This window comes from Polyergus mexicanus, unplaced genomic scaffold, assembly GCF_030449975.1.
Source record: "Polyergus mexicanus isolate NDT 795.1 unplaced genomic scaffold, iyPolMexi1.0 SCAF_9, whole genome shotgun sequence".
Lineage (NCBI taxonomy): Eukaryota > Metazoa > Arthropoda > Insecta > Hymenoptera > Formicidae > Polyergus > Polyergus mexicanus.
The window spans coordinates 6,192,715-6,214,508 of NW_027223329.1; the positions used below are offsets into that span (position 1 = coordinate 6,192,715).

Below are 21,794 nucleotides of genomic sequence, written 5' to 3' on the forward strand. Positions count from 1 at the left end.
GAAATCGGTGTTAAAATGACGCTAATTTTGAAAGATGATATTCCAATTTACCAAAGACCGCGTAGATTGTCTCCATCGGAAAAGGAAGAAGTTGATAAACAGTTAAAAACGTGGATAGACGACAGTATTATAAGACCCTCTAATGCCGAGTACGCCAGCCCTGTTGTACTAGTTAAAAAAAAATGGTGACACAAGAATCTGTGTAGACTTTCGAAAATTAAACAACAAAATCATAAAAGATCATTATCTGTTGCCGCTAATCGAGGATCAGTTAGACCGGTTACAAGGCGCGAAAATGTTTAGTACTATTGACTTAAAAAATGGATTTTTCCATGTCAAAGTGGCCGAAGAAAGTAGGAAGTATACTTCTTTCATTGTTCCAACAGGTCAATACGAATTCATACGGATGCCATTCGGGCTTTGCAATTCTCCGGCTATATTCCAAAAGTTTATAAATGCTGTATTTAAAGATTTAATTTCTGAGGGAATCGTATTAACTTATATGGACGATCTAATTATTCCTTCGCAGAACATTTAACAAGCAATTGATAGTTTAAAACGCGTATTAGAAGTTTCAAGTCAAGCTGGTTTGCACATAAATTGGCAAAAGTGTAAATTTATTCAAACAGAAATTATATACTTAGGACATATCGTAACGGACGGAACTGTAAAACCCGCGGAATGCAAAACTAATGCTGTTATGAAATTTCCGGTCCCCAGATGTGTCAAAGATGTACAAAGTTTTATCGGCCTCACGGGTTATTTCCGTAAATTTATTTATCAATACTCAATGATAGCACGACCGCTAACAAATCTTTTGAGGAATAATATAGAGTTTCGGTTTGGTAAAGACGAAGAACAAGCATTTCGAAGTTTAAAACTCGCATTGATCAATAAGCCTGTTTTAAAATTATATAAAAGCGGAGCCGAAACGGAATTACATACAGACGCTTCAAAATTTGGTTACGGTGCGATATTATTGCAAAAGGATTATTTAGACAATGCTTTCCATCCGGTCTATTATGCAAGCGGGAAAACTACTCCAGCTGAAGAAAAATATACTAGTTATGAATTGGAAGTACTTGCAGTCGTCAAAGCATTGAAAAAATTTAGAGTATATTTATTAGGCATTCATTTTAAAATTATTACCGATTGTAAAGCATTTACTTTAACAATGAACAAACGAGATTTATGCGTCCGCGTGACTCGATGGGCTCTTGCATTAGAGGAATATGACTATGAAATTCAGCATAGGCCAGGGAAGAATATGATGCATGTCGACGCACTAAGTCGAAATCTCCTCCCAGAAATTTTGCTTGTCCATGAAAGTAATGATAGTCTAATCGCTAGATTTAGAAAAGCTCAGAATACCGATCAAGATCTGCAAAAAATCCTTAAACTAGCGACATTCAATAAAGTCGACAGTTATATAGTAAGAAATAATTTACTGTATCGAGATAATGATGGCGAATTATTGTTAATAGTACCTAAGACGCTACAAAATTCGATAATTAGACAAGCGCATGAGCAAAGTCACTTTGGCGTTAATAAGACGGAAATGCTTGTACGAAGAGACTATTGGTTTAAGACTATGCGATCAAAAATCGAAAAAGTAGTAACGAGTTGTATAAATTGCATTCTAGCAGAGCGAAAACAAGGTAAACAAGAAGGATTCTTGAATGTAATTGATAAAGGAGATGTTCCGTTACATACCTATCATGTGGATCACTTAGGCCCAATGCCAAGCACAAAAAAAATTACCGTCATATTTTCGTCATAGTTGATGCGTTTAGTAAATTCGTGTGGTTATATGCTACGAAATCGACCGATGCTGCCGAAATAATCGACCGTATGTGCAAACAATCCGTTGTATTTGGAAACCCGCGTAGAATCATATCAGATCGCGGTACGGCGTTTACATCAAGCGCGTTTAAAGAATATTGTACCGAGGAAAGAATTCAGCATCTTCTTATTACCACGGGAATACCTAGAGGTAATGGGCAAGTCGAAAGGGTAAACCGTACCCTTATACCACTTTTAACTAAATTGTCTGCCCCAAAACCAGAAGAATGGTTTAAATTTATCGATACTGCTCAGAGATATTTAAACACTACGCCGAGCAGGAGCACGGGCGGAACACCGTTCCAATTAATGTTTGGCATTCACATGCGATTAAGAGAAGATACACAAATACGCGAGATGATTGAAAGTGAATGGGCGCGAATGTTCGAAGAAGAACGCGACGATATCCGACAGGAAGTCAAAGAAAAAATAGCCGATGAGAGAAAATTTAAAGACTTTTAACAAAAAACGAAAAGTAGCATTAAAATACGCGGACGGAGATCTTGTCGCGATTAAGAGAACTCAATTCGGTCCGGGACTTAAATTTCGTAGTAAATTTTTAGGCCCTTATCGTGTAACTAAGGGAATGCGTAATAATCGGTATACAGTTGCGAAAATAGGTGAACATGAAGGACCGCAAGAAACTTCTACGTCTGCCGATTATATGAAACCTTGGTTGCATTTCGATGATACAGATGAACCTGAAAGCGAGGACGAAGAAGGAACCGAAAAATAAAGAATAAAAAATCACAATTAACATTCGAGGACGAATGTCTTACAGGACGGCCGAGATGTAGGATTTAAGTACGTATTATATGTACCGATATGCGTAGTATCGCATGTCGATATTGCGGCTAAATCATAAAGTAGTAACGAATTCTTTAGCGAGTCGCCGCTAAGAGAGATTTTTGTTATCGCGTGCGCAATCTTTTATTTTGACGTATGCGGCTAGATCACAGGGTAGCCTCGAGTCCGAAAAGATAAGCACTACTCTTCGGTCGGCGTCTTTTACTCTCCGGGCATAAACGGACAAGCAGCAGCGAACGTCAGTCAGTCCTTCGCCGTCAGTTAAGAGTTGTACTACATTCGTATATTCTTTATATTCTTTTATAATAAATATCTGTTTTAAATAAAACCTACATATATATATATATATATATATATATATGTAGGTATATATATGTAGGTATATATATATATATATATATATATATGTAGGTATATATATGTAGGTATATATATATATATATATATATATATATATATATATATATATATATATATATACAGGATGTCCCGGGTGTAACCTACAAATTGCGGGAGCATATTCTACAAGTCGAGATAAGAAAAAAATATTATATGATGTTTGGCTAGAAATGCTTTATTATAAAGTTATAAAAAAGTATTGAAACATAAAATAGACCATGAAATAGGCAACAACGGATTTTCCATTGCGCAGCATTTCTAGCCAAACTTCATATAAATTCTATTTACCTATTCCCATTACGTTCCTCATCTTCCATTAACTCTAATAATAATAATTTATCTTCGTCCGAAGAATACGTGTTTTCCATGTTGTAGATCAAAACTAATAAAAGTATCCACTGATTTGTCGCGTCAATACCGCTTTGGTTTGACTGAATAGGCGGTATCCCGCTACCGCATTATTACCGCTACCGCTACCGCTACCGCGTACCGCGTTGGTTTGAGGAGATCTTTACGGTATAAGAGGTCGCGGTATAAATAAATGGTCGTATCCTTGAACGGGTCGCGGAGAACGCGGTACGGTTTTATAAGCTAACAGGATGCGCCGTCCGTGCAACCGGGAAGCCCGGCATAACCACGGGTAGCCCGTGCCCTGGTTTAACGCGAAATGTCTGAATGCGCCATCTCAGCAACCGGAAAGCCCGGCATAACCACGAATAGCCTGTGACCTGGTATAATGCGAGAGTCAGTTTCTAGAGTTGTAAGTGATAGAACTCGGGATCGGGAACTAGTAACGCTACGCTCGCCGGACCGTCTTATATACCTGCTGCCGGCCTCCCACTCTCGCGATTCGGCACGTGGTGGGGTGTCTCCACGGTGGGGCCGCTACACGGGTGTGGGAGCTTAGGGGCGCCATAAGTGCCGAGCCTCGGAATGCGCGCGGGGCTGCCCGCGAGGCCATCAGTAACAGTATCGTTATAGCATAAAGCAGATATATATGTAAGATATATATATAAAGCAGAAAACTATGTTTTGCTGTTATCTGTATGCTTAGATATGCGTGCGAGATGATAGAGAAGTAGGAGGAATACACGAATTGTCTGATTTCAATATGTTGAACACTATTCGAAGTTGTTCCTTGTAATATGTATAAATCATGCATAAGTAACGGCGGAAAAAATTGTTGGTATTATAGGCAATTTTAATTACGCTTAATGAGGGCGCTATCCCGTCGGAGTACGGTCATCGCTTATGGATTCCATTGTAATATGTTTGCTCTCCTTTACACAATACATAGAAAGAAAATAAAGACACTTTTCTGATATAATTGAAATTCAAATTATCGAATAAGTCTATTAAGAACTCGATCGTTTCAATTGTTACTGAGATCTAATAAATAATCTAAGATACTCAATTGGCTCGCATATAGATACATGGGATATCTTGTTGTTGTTAAGCGTGACTTGACGCGAGACGGTACCGTTTGTATGTATCTTGATTCTTGAAATATCATAAATCTAAGAATTTTGCCAAATAATTAAGTTGGATTGCCCTTTTGAAATCAGTTATATATATTATTATATATATTATTATATTTATTACATTTATTATATACAGGGTGTTTTTCAGAACAACTTTCCGTCCGTAAAATGACGTATTCCTGATACGATTCTAAGACAAGTTTTCCTTTACCAAAATTTGAATTAAAGCGTAATTTTTGAGTTATAAGCAAAAATAGTTAGCAAATCACGCGTCGAGTACAGAAGGCAGCAGCGCGCCGCACCGCAGCTGACCGTCCGACGTGTGATTACCACCGCATAAGTCGCTAACTATTTTATCTTATAACGTAAAATTGTAACAGGTCCGCTTTTGCGAGCGCGTGGATTAACTCAATCGGAATCAGGGCTCGAGAAAGGGATGAAACACATGGTAAACGTTGGGTGTGATTTAGTCTATTTATTTTGTCTCTTCCGGCGGTGGTTACAGTACAATGCAAAGCGAGTTTGTGACGGCTTATAGAGCATAAGTAAAAGAGCGCGAGAGATATTCGGTGCACTATTGATAAATTGGTGCTGAAATATCGGGAGCGTGTGATAATGAAAGTACGGTAGTAATTCCGGCGTTATTTTCGATGTATCAAAATCGTCGGCGTACGGCGAGGCCGTGTTTATTTTGACGACGCGCGAGACGTGCAAGAAACAGGGCGCGGTCGGTCGGGCGCGTATACGGCAAGGCCGTGTTTATTTTGATGGCGCGCGGAATACAATGTAGTGATATGCGACAGGTATTTCGGCGCGGTTATTATTTTCGCGAGTATGGTAAAACTGCGGTTGATCGTTGCCGCGTGGTTATTCATGTATTCCCAGTTGTACGGAGGGAAGCGATCGGAGATCGAGTACCCTCGATCGGGCGAAGAACTCTCCGTCCCTGCTTCCGTATGCGGAGTCGAGGATAGCTCGGCGGATTCGAGAAATCTCGACGGAGCAGCAAACTTGCAAACTCACAGTCCGTCTGGCTGGAGCGGTCGGATAGTAGACAGTAATCTAGGAGAGCGGCGAACACTCCGCTCTCGTTGAGTTGGTCAGAATTTGTGTGAGGATGTTGGAAATGACACGGAAACCGAGAATGCTAGGCGGAGGCTGCGAACACGTCAATCCCACGTTCCGTCGTTGCTACGACTTTAGGATCGGATCTAGTATCGTATCTCGGAGCGTACTGCTCGAGCGGATTCAGGTACCGGTCTAGTGCCGAGATGTAATCCGGCGGCCTTTTTATACCGAGTGCTTAACGGTGACCGCGTCGCTTATTCAGGTGGGGATAAGGACGAGTTGTTTTCGGAATCGGTAATTAACGGTGCGCGCCGCTACCCCGCGGCGGGAAAACGACATGGCGTTTTGGTATCGGAGCGCTCGGTGCTTTTCGGAGGCGTTCGGCGGTATTCGGAGTTCGGGGCATAACGGCAGCTGTATAACAGCTATACGGTATCTCCGTTCTTGTGTTCGGTTAAAGGTATTAAAATAGGGCGCTAAGCGCCTCTGCTACTGCCCGGCTGGTGTTCGCCGGGCGGCAGACTTCTGGCTGGTCTACGTGCCGGGTAACAATAGGGGGTGCATTGTTAGAAAATTATGCTTTAAATAAAATTTTGATAAAGAATAAAATGTCTTAGAATTACGTCAGGAATACGTATTTCTTAAAATAACATTACTTTAGCAAAAGTTGTTCCGGATCGCCGGTCGTCGGACGCTGCAATTAGCTGCTTGCTACACGCGATGTGTGTATTGGCGGAATGTGTGCGTAAAAGAAAGAAAGAGACAGAGAGAGAGAGAAAGAAAGAGAGAGGGAAGAAAAGGAAGGGAAGGAAGAAAGGAGGGAGAGACTTTTATACACACGCACGCACGTACGCATACACTTTTTTCTCGCTCTCTTTCTCTCTTTTACACAACACTCATACACTCTCATTCAGTCACTCATTCACGCATTCACTCACTCACCTGCTCACTCACAACATAGCGAATCTTCATGCTACGTATTGTTGTTAACTGCTGCACGGTTATTATTTAGCGACGGATCGCGGAGACTGCGCGACTACATTGTTACGTTGCCTAGCAATGCGAGAAACGCGACATGTACCGTGGAAGTTGCGAAGTGCGCGTGGCGCGTAATTGACGCGAGATAAGACGAACGATCTTCTAAAACCTTCGCATTACGTGAGTGTTATAAGTGTTATAAGTGTTGTGTAAAAGAGAGAAAGAGAGCGAGAAAAAAAGTGTATGCATACGTGCGTGCGTGTGTATAAACGTCTCTCCCTCCTTCCTTCCTTCCCTTTCTCGCCCTCTCTCTTTCTCTCTGTTTCTTTCTTTTTTTTACTCACATATTCCGCCATACACACATCGCATGTAGTAATCAGCTGATTGCAGCATCCAATAAGCGGCGATCCGAAACAACTTTTGCTAAAGTGACGTTATTTTAAGAAACACGTATTCCTGACGTAATTCTAAAACATTTTCTTCTTTATAAAAATTTTATTTAAAGCATAATTTTATGTTATAAAATAAAATTGTTAGCGACTCATGCGGTTGTAATTACACATCGGACGGTCAGTTGCGGCGCGCCGCGCTGCTCCTGCCTGCCTTCTGTACTTGACGCGTAATTTGTTAACTGTTTTTGCTTATAACTCAAAAATTACGCTCCAATTCGAATTTTGGTAAAGGAAAAGTCGTCTTAGAATTTCATCAGGAATATGTCATTTTACGGACGGAAAATTGTTCTGAAACACCCTGTATATATTATATAATATATATATATATATATATATATATTATTATAATTATTATTATAAGCGTAATTCATTATAAATTATATAAATCTCTTTTTAGAGATATAGTGATTCCAAAGTCTCGTGCAATTCAACAACGAATGAAGACCGAAGTTTTAATTGATTCCGACGACGATGATGCTTTTTTTGATTCCGAAGACGACGATGATGATCAGGATGAATCAAAGTAAGTAATAACGGACTATTGTCCATTATCAATTTATTGCAAAAATTTGCTTTATCTTCTAAGATATAAAGTTCTTAAAGCAAGTATTTTTATTGGTGCGAAATTTTAAATTTCATTTCTTTAAAGAAGAATTTCATTTTCTTGAATAGTATTTCTCCATTCATACAATATAAGCTATATCACATTTTATTACCATTAGTATGAATTTGAATAACAAGAACGAATGATTTATATGCACTGTAGATATTTTTTGGAATAGTTTAGGAAATTATATTTGGAAAAGCCACTGCGTGATCACGCTTTTATTTTAAACGATAAAGTTTTAGGAAAAGTTAATTTCAAAAGTAACATTGTGGCTAGAAAATATTATAGTACATTTTATGTTTTGTGTGCAACCTATGTTAAACGAATATTATCAACTCATACACAAATTACAAATTTTAAAAGCAATTTTCAATAGAATAGGATATATATAAGAACGGAGGACGGTCCTCGAGATAGTAAAAGTTTCACTTACGACACGCAGACGAAGTCCATTGTGCCTCTCCGATACGCAATTCTTCTCTCTCTCTCTCTCTTTCTCTCTCTCAATTCAGATCCGTTCTCCTTCAAAAGAGAAGCACAACCTTGACCGAGAGATTGCTTATCTGTTGAGGCTCAGAAAAGCTGAACTCAACAGTTCAAATCTCGCTCTGGCATATGCCGAGAAATCGCATAACACGTGGAGGCTGATTTCTTTTGGTGCGCTACATTTCCTGTAAGTGGGCCTTGTACTAAGACCCAGTTTATACGGGTGATAGTTGAGAGTGCCGTGCCCCGTGAGTATGCGAGTCATTAGCCCAGCCTCTCATCTGCTTAAAACTTTGATATAGACGGCGAGGCCCTCCTTTGGAGAATCCTCGAGGAGAGCCCTCCACTGCCTGGATCCGACTACGCTTCTCTAAGAAGTCAAATGCTGATCTCGCAGCCAACTCACAGTTAATCTCCTCCTGATCTAAACAGCAGGGAACACCAATCGCCGGCTCCGGTCCCACCAAATTAGCCTCTGAACCAGCCTTGGCAAGTTAGTCGGCGATCTCGTTGCTTTTGATACCAGAATGCCCAGGCATCCACATCGGAGCAACCTCGTTGTTTTTTGCAAGCTTTCCCAGGGTGTATCTGCAGTTCCAGACCAACTTGGAGGTAAAAGTCGGTGTGTCAAGGGCCCTAAGAGCCGCTTGGCTATCCGAACAAATACTAATGTGGCTGCTCCTCTGTCCATTGGCAAGAAGACCTTGTGCACAAAATCGCCACTATCTCCATTTGGAAGACCGTGGCAAATTTTCCAAGTGGGATAGACTTATTAATCCTTTTTCCTCGGCAATACATACCTGCTCCACAGCTTGAGCCAATCCTGGATCCATTTGTAAAAAGAATGACCCCATTCTTCAGCATCGGATTCTGCGATCTAAGCTAGTCCTCCCGTTCTGGAAAGCATATCATGAAGGGCGCCTTCAGCGTACAAATAGCTGGCGTTCTATCCTGCCCTATATTAAAGATAGAGTAGGAACGGACCACGTCTGGAAGCTTAGCGTGATGGGTACCGGTCCTCCATTTTTCCTCACATTTCAATCGGTAAGCCGTCCATGCAGCTGCGGCGACAACCATCTGGTAAGACGGGTCGATGCCGAGTAACACCCCCATTGCCGCAATTGGTGTGATCCTCATAACACCAAGGGCTTCTCTTAAGATGAGAAACTTCAGGTGCTTCAGCGTTCAGGCCACCATACTACTGCAACATACAGCAGCCTATGTCTAAAAATGGCAGAATAGATCCAATAGATCATCCCCAGCCTAAGGCCCCAGGTTTAGCCAAAAGATCTTATACACAGCCTGAAGTAAGAGATTACGTTCTTACACCGATTCTGCAAGTGATGCTTCCACGTCAACTTCGTGTCTAGTATAACTCCAAGATATTTCAGTGACTTGGCCGATATCAGCCTGATCCCTCCCAAGGTGGGTCCTACAGTGCCCAACTTGTATCTGCGAGTGAATATAACTAACTCCGTCTTCCGGGGATTAATCGAGAGATCAGTGTCGCCACACCACTCCTCTAAAAGCACACTGTATGAGCTCCAGAAACGTGTCTAGAAAAGGTCCTTGCACAATGATCGCCAGATCGTCCGCATATTCCTGCGCAAAGAAACGCGTTAATCCCTGTCATTAAATTTCTTAAATAGTCCATCAACTACTAGGCACCACAAAAGTGAAGAGAGCATCCCGCCCTGTGAACACCCTCGATCCACCCAACCGCCGACATTAACAGTGCCGAATGTCGTTACAACTCGCCGTCGGAGCATAACTTTGATCCACTGAACCAGCCTATCCGGGACGCTCTGCAGCATTGTTTCTCTGCAAACAACTTTATGAAAGGTGTTGTTAAAGGCGCCCTCTATATTTAGAAAGGTCCCCATCACATAGCCTCCCTCCATGAAATCTCTCTCAATTTGGGATACGAGAGTAGTGCGCCGTTACCGCAGAGAAGCCTATCCTATAAGCGTGCTGGTTCTCATGTCCCGCCCAAGAATAACATCCTTCAAATAAACCTCGACCAGCTTTTCCAACGTTTTCAGAAGGAAAAGCATTAGGCTGATCGGTCTGAAATCCTTGGCAGAAGTGCAGCAGGTTCTGCTAACTTTAGGTATAAATACCTAGGTATACCTAGGTATACCATAGGTATAAATCGCCTCCAAGCATGGGGCCCAACGCAAGACATGCTCTCAGCGTTCGCTGATCTGCCCAAACCCTTCTTGTAGGAGCGCTTGGAAAATCCCATCCGATCCAGCGTACTTGAATGGCGCAAAGGATCTGACGACCCATTTCACCCTCTCTGGTTTGACAATGCTAGCCGTCAGTTTTCGATCGCAACCACATGCCCTTAATCTGAGCTCCGCAGCGCACTTGTCCGAGTTGACATCAGGTTCCTTTCTGAAGCCTAAAAAGTTGGAGATGAACCAGACACCGCTCTCCCGAAACCACATCCTTATCCGGAAGGCGTATTTCCTGCAGGTTTGAGTTCGAGTTTCTTCAAAGTCATTCTGCAAAGTCTGGAGGCCTCCGAAACTTTCTTCATAGACTCGCAAAATCTCCTCTAGCTCTCTCTTATGGCAGCTACTATAGAATCTCTATAAGTTTTCTGGGACCTCCGATAGAGATCCCAGTCGAACGGATGACCCGTGTTCCTGGCTCTGTTCCAGGTCGAGCTCCCTTCCCTGAGTTTCTGCAGTTTCAGTCCCCATCGAGAGATTTGTGTGTACCCCTTTTCCACTTCTTCCAGCCGATTTGAGGGCCGAAGAGGGAGAGGAAATCGATTCGGTTAAAACTTTATTCCTATCCCTTCTCTTCTCGGTGCTGTAGCGATTCCTCTCGCGAGAAACCGCGCTTCACCGACAGCAGTTCCGTTGCCTTCCGGACCCAGAAGAGCCCGTCCAAGAGACGAGGCTGCTCTTCCTGAGGGTGGGAGCCGTTGCGAGCCCCCCCCCCCAGTCCCCCCCCCGAAAGCTCATCATTTAAATTTTGTTCAATCTTCATAACTGGTCCCAAGCAAAACTAGCCGTACCGAAAATGTTCGATTAAAACCGATTAAAAAATAATGGTTTTAATCGATTTTAATCAGTTCAATCCGCGCCCGGATTAAAAAGTAATCGATTTTATTTCCGAACGAATTGTAATCGGTTTCAATATCGCTTTCGCGGATTATTTCCAATCCGAATTAGTTTTGTCGTCCTCGGATAGATTTATATCGCATTAAAACTGATTTAATTATAACTTATGAAACCGTATAATTTTGAATTGAGATGGATGTATATCAACCATCAACATTAATCCGCCTGAAGCATACTAAATTCGATTTGACTATTTTTAATCGGTTTTAATACCGTATTTTCAATGCAGAAATCCCGATCGATTCGGATTACTTTTTTTAAAAATCAGTTTTAATCAAACATTTTCGGCAAAGAGGAAACGGAGGTCCGCCCAGACAGAATCGCGCATGCCCGCGTAATGCTAAATACTTTAGGATTTTGCCTCAGAGGCATCGTTAACGACACTGCGGCCTCAGTGCGCAGCTTAGGGAGTCGGTCCGCGATAGTAGCCTTCCTGACCCCAGACAGGGTTTCACGCTCGCTGAGCCAGTTATAGCCACCGCTACTCAGGAGTCTGCTCGGGTAGTCAGAAGGACCATCCGGAGGTCACCTGGATCCTTCTATCCGCCATCCGGAGACACACCCGATAGGCAGCTCAACCCACAGGAAGCAACTTTCAAAGAGAAAACAAAAATTTCTAAAAGAGTAGAATACATAGTTTTATTTTGTAAAATAATTTGTTTGTTTATGAATATAATCTTTTTTGTCTATACATATAAAAGATAGCAAGAAAAATTATCTAAAGCATGCATTGTAAATTAATACATATAATGATTAAAATATTAAATTAAATTATCTAAAGTAATTAATATATAAAGTAAATTAATATATAATTAAATAAAATGTATAATTAAATAAAATGCATTGTAAATTAATATAATGATTAAAATATTAAATTAAATTATCTAAAGTAATTAATATATGAAGTAAATTAATATATAATTAAATAAAATGTAATAAAGAAGAAGAATTATATTAAAACAATTTTTGAATACAATTCAACCTTCCATTTAGATTTCCGCGTATTCCGTACTAAAAAAGGGTTGAAAGGAGTGACAGGCAAACTCCGAATTGATATTGAAGACCCCGCGAGATGATAATGCGAAACTCTGGTTTCAGGGTTACCAATCTGAGAAATAAATTCTCAGTCTCTATGTATATGCATATAGAATGTCCAAAAGGGGTCACCCTTTTTTATTTTTCAAACTAAAAGAGATAGATCATAACAAATACATATTCAATTAAATGGTTTAATTAAACTCCATTATGAGCATAGTAGTTGCTTACGAGAGCTATCTGTGTTAACGAACGGAAAGGTATGTATAATTTTCTTTTAATAATGTTGATATTTTGACATAAAACTTTCATTGTGTTTTAACGCTGTTTAAAACGAATACAATGATGTATGATTTAATGTTAATATGTTACATATTATACGAGTTCTATGCGCTTAAAATATCGCGGGCGATGTCTACCTTTTCATTTTCGGCCTTGTGATATAGCCGTCTAACTTCGAGGTTATTTGATTTTAGGATCAAATGACAATATGATATACGTTAATCTCTAACATACGAGTCAGAAGTTAGCTATATCGCAGAGCCGAAAATGATAGACGTCGCCCGCAATATTTTAAGCCAATAAACCTCTATAATATGTAAAATATTTACATTAAATCATACATCATTGTATTCCTTTCAAACAATACTACAACTTTTATTGTGTCAAAATATCCACATAATTATAAAAAAATTATGCATACCTCTCAGTTCGTTAACACAGAAAACTTTTGTAAGCAACTACTTTGCTCACAATAAAGTTCAATTTGAACAATTTAATTTAAAATATATTTGTTATGATTTATCTCTTTTATTTTAAAAGAAGAAAAGAAGTGGTCATTTTTAGTAAGACCCTGTATGTCTGTATATATATAAACATGTGTATATGTATAAAGCAATTGCATTGCAAACGCTGACACAGCGAAACCGAAGCAATCCTGTTGTGAAAACGCGGAAAGGAAGGCGAAAGAATCGAGGAAATTGCGAAAATACAAGCAAAGAAGTCCTACTTAGAACTCCTTAGCTTGCATTCGGATCTTGCCGCCAAAATCGAGCGACACGACACGTGACCCGGCCGCCAAACGACTCCCTCCCGGGAAACCAAGGGGATAATAAAAAGACCCATCGTTAACGAACGACGGGCAATCTTTATCCTTAATTAACATTATGCGGGCAGTAATATTAACAGTCGCGAGTGTCAACAACAAGTGTCGATAATTATTATAATATTGAATAGTCACGCATAGCAAAATCGTGGAAATCGACAAGCAAGTCTCGCAACGTAACCCGACTTCGAACACGCGCACGCGAGTGTCAGTTAATATGTAACACGAGTAGATAATAAAAACGAGATCGAATTATAACTAAGACCATTTATAACAAATAAAAGCTTTATTTAATATAAAAAGTGTCCAGTTTTATGGGTAACCCGCCAGATGCATCCCGGATTCCTAAATCCTAATCCGGCAACTATCCCGAAATTTCCCGTGCCTCACCCGAGACATAACAATATAAAACTTATAAAATACGTCTAATAATATTGTAACATCTACTTCTATCAGTTTAATTTCTAATTCCCATACAAGAAAATTCAGATATTGAACTGATTATTGTAAAATCAGACAGATAAATATACTTATTATCTACTTAAAATACAAAATAGAAATTAACTTTCATATAAATAAAATCTTTAATTTTATAAATTAATTATGTGGTATTATATATTAATTATTATATATTAATACTGTAGTTGGTCTTATTTTTGCCATCAAACAAACATCAGAAAGTGACGTCGCATGAATGTAATATATCAATGTCATTTTCGGATCTATCTGAGAACTAACTAGGACGTCTAATTGATCATTTTATAGCCAAAATTTATCATTATTGTGACGTCATTTTGCTACTTAAGATGGAAACTCTTTAAATCCATTTAAATGGACCATTTTATATGAATGATCAAGAGTTGCAGATTCTGCTCGGTTTCTGCTGCCAACCTGCCATCAGATTATGTGTGGATCTTGCTCGGTTTCTGCCGACAATCTGATGTCAAGTCATATTAGCAGATTAGTTTCCAATCTGCTGTCAGATACTGTCAGCAAACATACCAAATGCATATTTGCTAACAATTTCTGAGTAAATCTGTTACTAATCTGCTGGCGTTCATTTTGCTTACTAGAAGGCTAATAGTTGCTCATTTTTTGTGAATTTTATATTTACGTATATGTATATATGCATATGTATATGTTTAAATTGTAGTTAAAGTTTGTAACCGTATATTTCTTTTTAAATTATTTAATTAATAATTATTGATTCGGCGGGCGGTTCTCCGATGCCCACGGTACACCTTCGGCGCGTATTTCGAATATCGATCTCGCGATCCCCAAAAGTCCCCGAAATCACAAATAAACTAAGTTGGGCGCCAGGTACGACAGGCCGCACCATTCACGAAAAACGCAACACCAAAAAATAATCGCGCGATCGACAATTAACGCGACGGCAAAATTCCGCGGCTATTCAGTATACCCGAAATGGTAGAGGGGGGGGGGGGGTTCGGGGAAGATGGGAGAAATCTTGAGAGTCGAGAACACGGGAGCCAAAATGAGTATTCGGTCGATTAAAACAAAGATAACAATAATATATTTAAAACGAAAGAAACAAGAGTATAGAGCAGTTCCTATAAATAATAGCCTTGGATGACAGTAATTACTTTACAGGTGGATAATATATATCCTTTCCGCGGAGATCGGCACGACCGCGCGCAACAGTATCAAATTACCGGGCGTCTTACGCGCTTTAACTCGACTTTTCGGCCGCGAGGATTTCCGCCGTACGAGACTTAGTTAGGCCGCGACAGCTAAAGAAATCTCTCGAATACGCCGGTAACTACTTTACGCACGCTCGTGAATCCGCTTCGATATAATAGAAAATACTAGGTTGTACGACTCAAATCGGTCCGTTGGTCCGGCTCGCGGTAAGCCGATATACGTCCCAATAACAATGACGGTGACCTTTCCGTTGAAATATCGAATATCTAACTCGCATGGCTTGCGGAAACTAATAGCGGGCTCACAGACACCCGATAGATTTATTGTACGAAGTTTTAGGGTTTCGCTTTCGCCTGTCTCTAATTTCTTACAATACTCACAGAACACGCGCTAGCATTACACAGAAACAATACGGAAACTATCGATAACGACTGTGGTGTACGAGTCGCGCAGCGCAATACTTTGCGCGAGTCGGAATATCGATCGCGCGAACGCCAAAATCCCGATAATTTACAACATATTATACAGACTAACGCGAAAATAACACTAATGACTGTCGGCGGCGGCGAAGTGAATAGAGAGAGCCTATTTTATCTAATTCGGATGAGCGACATGTGCCCGTCGGCCGTGCGACTTAATCTACCAAAAATATTCACCAAATTAATCCACCAAAACGCGTGGCTCGACAACTATTTAGGGCGCGACTCATCCGAATTAATTACCTACAGTTATGCGGCAACAAAATCGGGTCGACGACGCTCGTCCCACCGGCCGGAAGTTCTCGGTGCTTCTCTTAAGCGGTTCGGTATTTCGCTCGCTCCTGGAAAAGCCTGCGTCCTCTCTAAAGGCTTACCGAACAGTGCCGAGCGAGAGTCCGGCAGGAGACACGTCGGCGCGATAAATCGCTATCGCGCCACTTGCGGCGCTTTCGCGTTACGCAGGGCCGTCCTGTGGTCCTCGCGATCCTTGTTGTCATCCCGGCCGTGTTGGTGGATCCTCGCCCCGAAATTTCCTAAATCGGTTGTTGTTTGACTGACAGATGCGGAATTTCGGTAGCGTCCGAGCGGTTCTCCTTCCTATTTTGAAAAATAGGTCCATGGTGAAGAATCCTCCCGCCGCTCCGTCCTTGGGACTCCCTCGCTTCGCGCGGGTGGAGTGGCCGCCCCCTCGGCCGGTTCCTTCCGGTCCTTCGCTTCTGTCTCTGTCCTACTAATATTAAATTATCGGTAGCGAGGTATATTAGCCACCATGAACGTACTTAATATTGAAAGACTACGACCTGATGTCTCCTGTGCCCTGGACTCCCGCTCTTGGCCGTCGCTCTTCTCTCTTCCTCTCCCTCCGCCGGATGGGATCCCGCCGCTCGATCTCGTGCCGACAACTAATTCGCGGGCTCATCTCGAGCTTACATTTTCGATTTTTTCAACCGAAGGTCAGATCGCGCTGATCTGACCATCGGGCCGCTCTCTCCCTAAATTAGGAAGACGCAGGCCCCCCAAAAAAAACCGCCCCCGATCGGGCCATACGGCCCTTGTGACGGACGTCTCAAAAACGTCACGTCACAAGTTATATATGCGATTAAATATTTTTTATGATAGATTTATGATGATAGATAATGACAGCAGGATAATAACTAACAAACTGAACATACAGGATTATAGTTTGTAACAGGTCGCTTCACGAGCAGTATAACGCAATCGGGGTCAGGATTCGTGAAGGGGTCGAAACACGACGAAAGACGCGTGTTTCGTTCTTGCCGTTGAAAACTTCTGGCCAGGTTGATGGATTACTTCTTCGGCATTCTGAAATTGTTGGCGAACAGTGTCTTTCGTGATTGTTTGGAGGGCGGGATTAATTCTCTGTCGCGATTAAGAAATGCCGGCATGTATCTCGTAGCGTCATGAATGGCAGTGTTATAAATTGCAGGGCAGGAAAGTTCGTTTTACTTGCAATGGTCGTGGTTGATATATTGCGCTTATAAGCGAGACTGCAGAGCCTGAATCGGGAAGTACTTCTCGAGGTGTTCGTGGATCGTCACTATGAGATGCGGTCGAGGAAGGGGTGGGAGGGATGGAGAGGGGAGGGGAGTGAGGGGGTGAGAGAGAGAGATCTTGGATAGAATTTAAATTTACAGTCTAGAGGGAAGGTCTTTCATCTATCCTCGACCTTCCCTCATCATGTGAGGGAAGGTCGAGGATAGATGAAAGATCTTGTGTGTGTGCGTGTGCGTGTGCACGTGAGTGTGTGTGTGAGACAGACTTTTACTAGGGTTAAATTGATTTTACTTATATCTATTGCAAAGGAGAGATCTGCCGTCCGAGCCAGAAGCTTCCGGATTCGTTAATTGCGGATTTCGCTCGCAATTTTTGTTTTTTTATAAAAATAATATCCACTAAGAAACCAACGCAAGAATTAATGATAATTTATCGATTAAGACAAGAAAATCAAGATATTTGACTTAGGCCCATTCTACAATACGCCGTATGTCGTATTAATTGAGATTATGAGTAACGGAAGCTTTGGGAATTTATTTAGATTTTCTATTGATTCGGACATAAGTTATAAAAATGAGACTAATATTGAGAAGAAGACGTAAAATAGTGAGATGGTGAGTATAACCTCACCTTACTGCAGATATCAGACAAAAACTTGGTGCTCATCGGAAATTATTTATGTATTTTTGAACAAATGATCATATAAAGAATTTTATAACTTGACGAAGATGTCAGTTCAACAGTTTCATTATTTGAAAATATGATAATCTTTTAAAATGTTAAAAAGGTAAATATAGCGAAAATGGGACCCAGCCTTGATATATGTTATCAAGGACATAATTCTGAGTAACTTTTTCTTCTAATTTAATCGTCGCTCATTGCTTATTAAAAAGTTATCAATAAAAAAAGTTTGAAATATACCAAAGTACATGCATGGACAGGAAGCACGCGCGCGCGCGTGCACACACACACACTCACATACGCGTGCGGGGCGGGGATGCAAGGGGGGCCTTCGGTCCTCCTCCCACACCCAGTCCGCCGATAGGCAGGGTGGATCTCGCTTTACAACTTACAAAATACATGCTACATTGTAAAGCGAGGTCCATTCTGCCTACCAGCGGGGTAGGTGCGAAAGGGAGGCCAAAGGCTCCTCTTGCCCCCCCCCCCCCCCCGTGTGTGTATGTGTATGTGTGCTTCCTGTCCATGCAAATATTTTGGTATATTTCAAACTTTTTTTGTTGATAACTTTTTAATAAGCAACGAGCGACGATTAAATTAGAAGAAAAAGTTACTTAGAATTATGTGTTTGATAATATATATCAAGGTCAAGATCATTGGGACTGGGTCCTCTTTTCGCTATATTTATAAGTAAATCAACCATATATAGTATTATTCCTGAAATATGTAATGTTTTGGAAAATATGTAATACTTTGGGAAATATTGCAACCGACATATTTTCAGTGTCCATAAGAAGAGAATAAACGAATAAGAATCGCAGAGGAATTTTAAAATTAAAATATTTGAAATTTTCAAAATTGTGTGTGTATGCATCGGAGCATTTGATGAAAAATACTATAGAATTCAAGCTCCACTTAATTCAGGCAATGCTTTTCACAACTATAAGAGTTATTTCAGTCTTATATCAATGGCTATTGCAGATGCTCGTTATCATTTTATTACAAGGTTTTGAAAATAAGATTTGTTAAGAACGTATAGATATTTTCTATATTCCAAAATCCCTGAATGATGCTGGAATTTGTTCAAATACCGCAATGAAAGAAGCATTTGAAAACAACACAATATCTACACCGAGAGCTCGCTCTTTGTCTAACACGAATTGTTTATTACCATTTTATGTAATTGGTGATGAAAGTTTTTTTAAACATATTTAATGCATTTACAAAAAGAAATTTACAAAATAATAATAAAAGAATAATTAATTATCGGTTATCAAGAACACGTGTCGTTGAAAATATTTTTAGGATTCTTGTTTCACGATGGCAGATTTTACAAAACTCAGAAATTGAATATTGTAGAAAAAATTGTCCAAGCAATAACTTGTTTACGTAATTACATTATAACTACCAATACAACAAATAATCAATATTTACATAAAAGATCAAGAAGATACTAGTGGTGCGATAATACCAGGAAATTGGCGAAATGTAGTAAGAGAAAATGGTTTTGTTAATCCTTTAGGACGAATCGGTGCTAACGTTGGTACAGCTGCTGCTATCAGACAACGTAAATCTCTTACTCGATACTTGTTTTAGAAGAAGGAAATATTCCATGGCAATAGGAACGTATATAATAAATTTAGTATATACCAACTTTCAATGATATTGTTGTCTATACAGATTTTTTTGGTAAATAAAAGGTTTCTAAATAACATTTTTGTAGTTAATTCTTTTATTAAATAAAAAATATGAACATCGAACATCATAATCACATTCGACGTAATACTTCTGTTCATTCTGTTATTACTGACCACAGATTACAATTTGATCATGAGTTTAAGTGGAACGATGTTAAAATATTGGATAGTGAACCGTATTATAATAAACGTTTGATATCTGAAATGGTTTTTATAAAAAGACAAAATAATAGTTTAAATCTACAAACTGATACGGATTGCCTGCATAAGGCGTATGTCAATACGATAGACATGCTCCCGAAATTATAACCTTCAATTCCTATATTTATATATAATACTCAAGACACTTCACAGACATTATATTCATGTGTTTTCGGTTTGCTCTTTAAATCTATCATTACCGTTCGCACTCGTACATATTGAGCATGTGATTTACGTTTTTTGATTTGTGACATGTAACAAAAGCGATATCCGGTGACAATGACGAATAGGAATCCATCTCTTTGTGAGTTCTTTAATTGTTCTTTGTAGGTTCTGTCTCTAATAATTTTGTAATTATTCAGATATGCATGTTCTCTGCCATGGCATACGTTAAAGAAATGGTCGTCTTTACTGACGGAGGCTTATGCTGCCCTATTTACTTCTTTATTATGAACATTGAAGTACACAGCCTACAGATGACATGTATAATTTAATTTTAAACTTGACTTCGACATGCTCTGCATTTGTACCGCACAACTTTATAGCGTTAATTGTATTAATTGATATGTAAACAATTTTAACGGGTGTATTATCTTTTTATATAATATATTTTTTTGCGCTGAAGAGGATCCAAAAATGGATCGAAACGTTCGCTAGATTTTATATCGTAATAAACTAAATTCGCACTTGATTTTCTGTGCTGGTTCCTTAGCCTTTTTTCCCCATTTCGTTTTAACATTACTGGAACCTTTACACATATATTTACTTTTAAAAAAATATGAAACACTTAAAAATATAACTTTTTATACAGTTATCACATTATCTTATTGTATTACTGATATATTTATAAAATAATAATATTATTTATAAAATACATTTTTTAAAGGCACATATGTATATATAGGGTGTCCCCAATTTAAATGGCAAAACTTCAGGAGCGTGTAGGAGACCAAAAAGCTAAGACAGAAAGTCTTTTAGAGGTTTGCTCGTTTTTGCTTCATTTTGGAGAAAATCACAAAAAATGGACGGTGTCCAAACGAACGGTGGGCAAATGAACGGTGTCCAAACGAACGGTGGGCAAATGAACGGTGTCCAAACGAACGGTGGGCAAATGAACGGTGTCCAAACGAACGGTGGGCAAATGAACGGTGTCCAAACGAACGGTGGGCAAATAACGGTGTCCAAACGAACGGTGTCCAAATGAACGGTGCGCATCTTTCTGTGTCCAAACGAACGGTGTCCAAATGAACAGTGTCCAATTGAGCGGTGTCCAAGTAAACGATGCGTATTTTCTTATGTGTCCAAAAGCTACTGTATCCAAAATTACTGTGTCCAAATGCACTGTGTCCAATTGAACCGTGTGCAAAATCTCGTGTCCATTTGTAACGTGTCCATTTGCACCGTGTCCAATTATACTGTGTCCAAGTGCACCACTCCCATCAATTACACACTGATGTTATACATACCGGTGACCACCATGTATGAAGTTAGATCATATACTATTCTTAATACATTTTAAAGGTTAGATTGTATAAAAATTAATAAAAAATGCAAACGCTAAGTCATCTATTTCAAAATGTAATGGAATTTAGAATTATGAAGAATTTATGTTGCAATATATGATTGTTTGATAACGGACCCGAGAAGTTTCTGGTTTCGGGGGTGTCGGGCAGAACAGTGATGATTCACACACACACACACACACAAAATCGGAACTGCACCTCACAATTATTCGAGCGAAAATAGATCTAGGTTTATTCTTCCAATTACAGTAATTCTTCTTATGCGGATCTTTTGGCCCGAGACGGGGAGGGCTTCCTCTCACACGCGTGTTTCAATGTTTAGTTTGATGTTGATAAGTTCCTTGACGTTACGGATAACTTTTGAGACAACCGGAAGAGTGTTCACTTGTTCAGAGCCGAGTAGCGAAACCGAATTCAGAGAGTTTTGAAACTGTTCTAAATGCGATGTGCGTCACGATAGCCCAGTACTCACAGAATGATCGAGGATCTCCGCAAGGGTCGATATCGAGCGCGGATAAGGTCCTGAGAACGTGCTTATGATTGGGTGATAGCATTGCGCGAGGCTAGTTAGATTGATAGGGCAGGCTTCGGGATTGGGTTAAGGCCGCGAATAAGAGGGAAAAGGAAGAAAGAAAGAATACTAGA

The 21,794-nt window shown here is 40.0% G+C and overlaps 1 protein-coding gene across 5 annotated transcripts in view; it reads left to right on the forward strand.

The window, feature by feature from the left end:
- The window catches only part of Cow (Proteoglycan Cow), a 759,293-nt gene that overhangs the window by 453,622 nt on the left and 283,877 nt on the right, over nucleotides 1-21,794 (forward strand). For all 5 annotated transcript variants that reach the window (XM_070301119.1, XM_070301120.1, XM_070301118.1 and 2 more), the window contains one exon: nucleotides 7,425-7,550. In XM_070301119.1, the coding sequence (XP_070157220.1) occupies nucleotides 7,425-7,550 (126 nt within the window). The remainder of the gene's footprint in view (nucleotides 1-7,424; nucleotides 7,551-21,794) is intronic.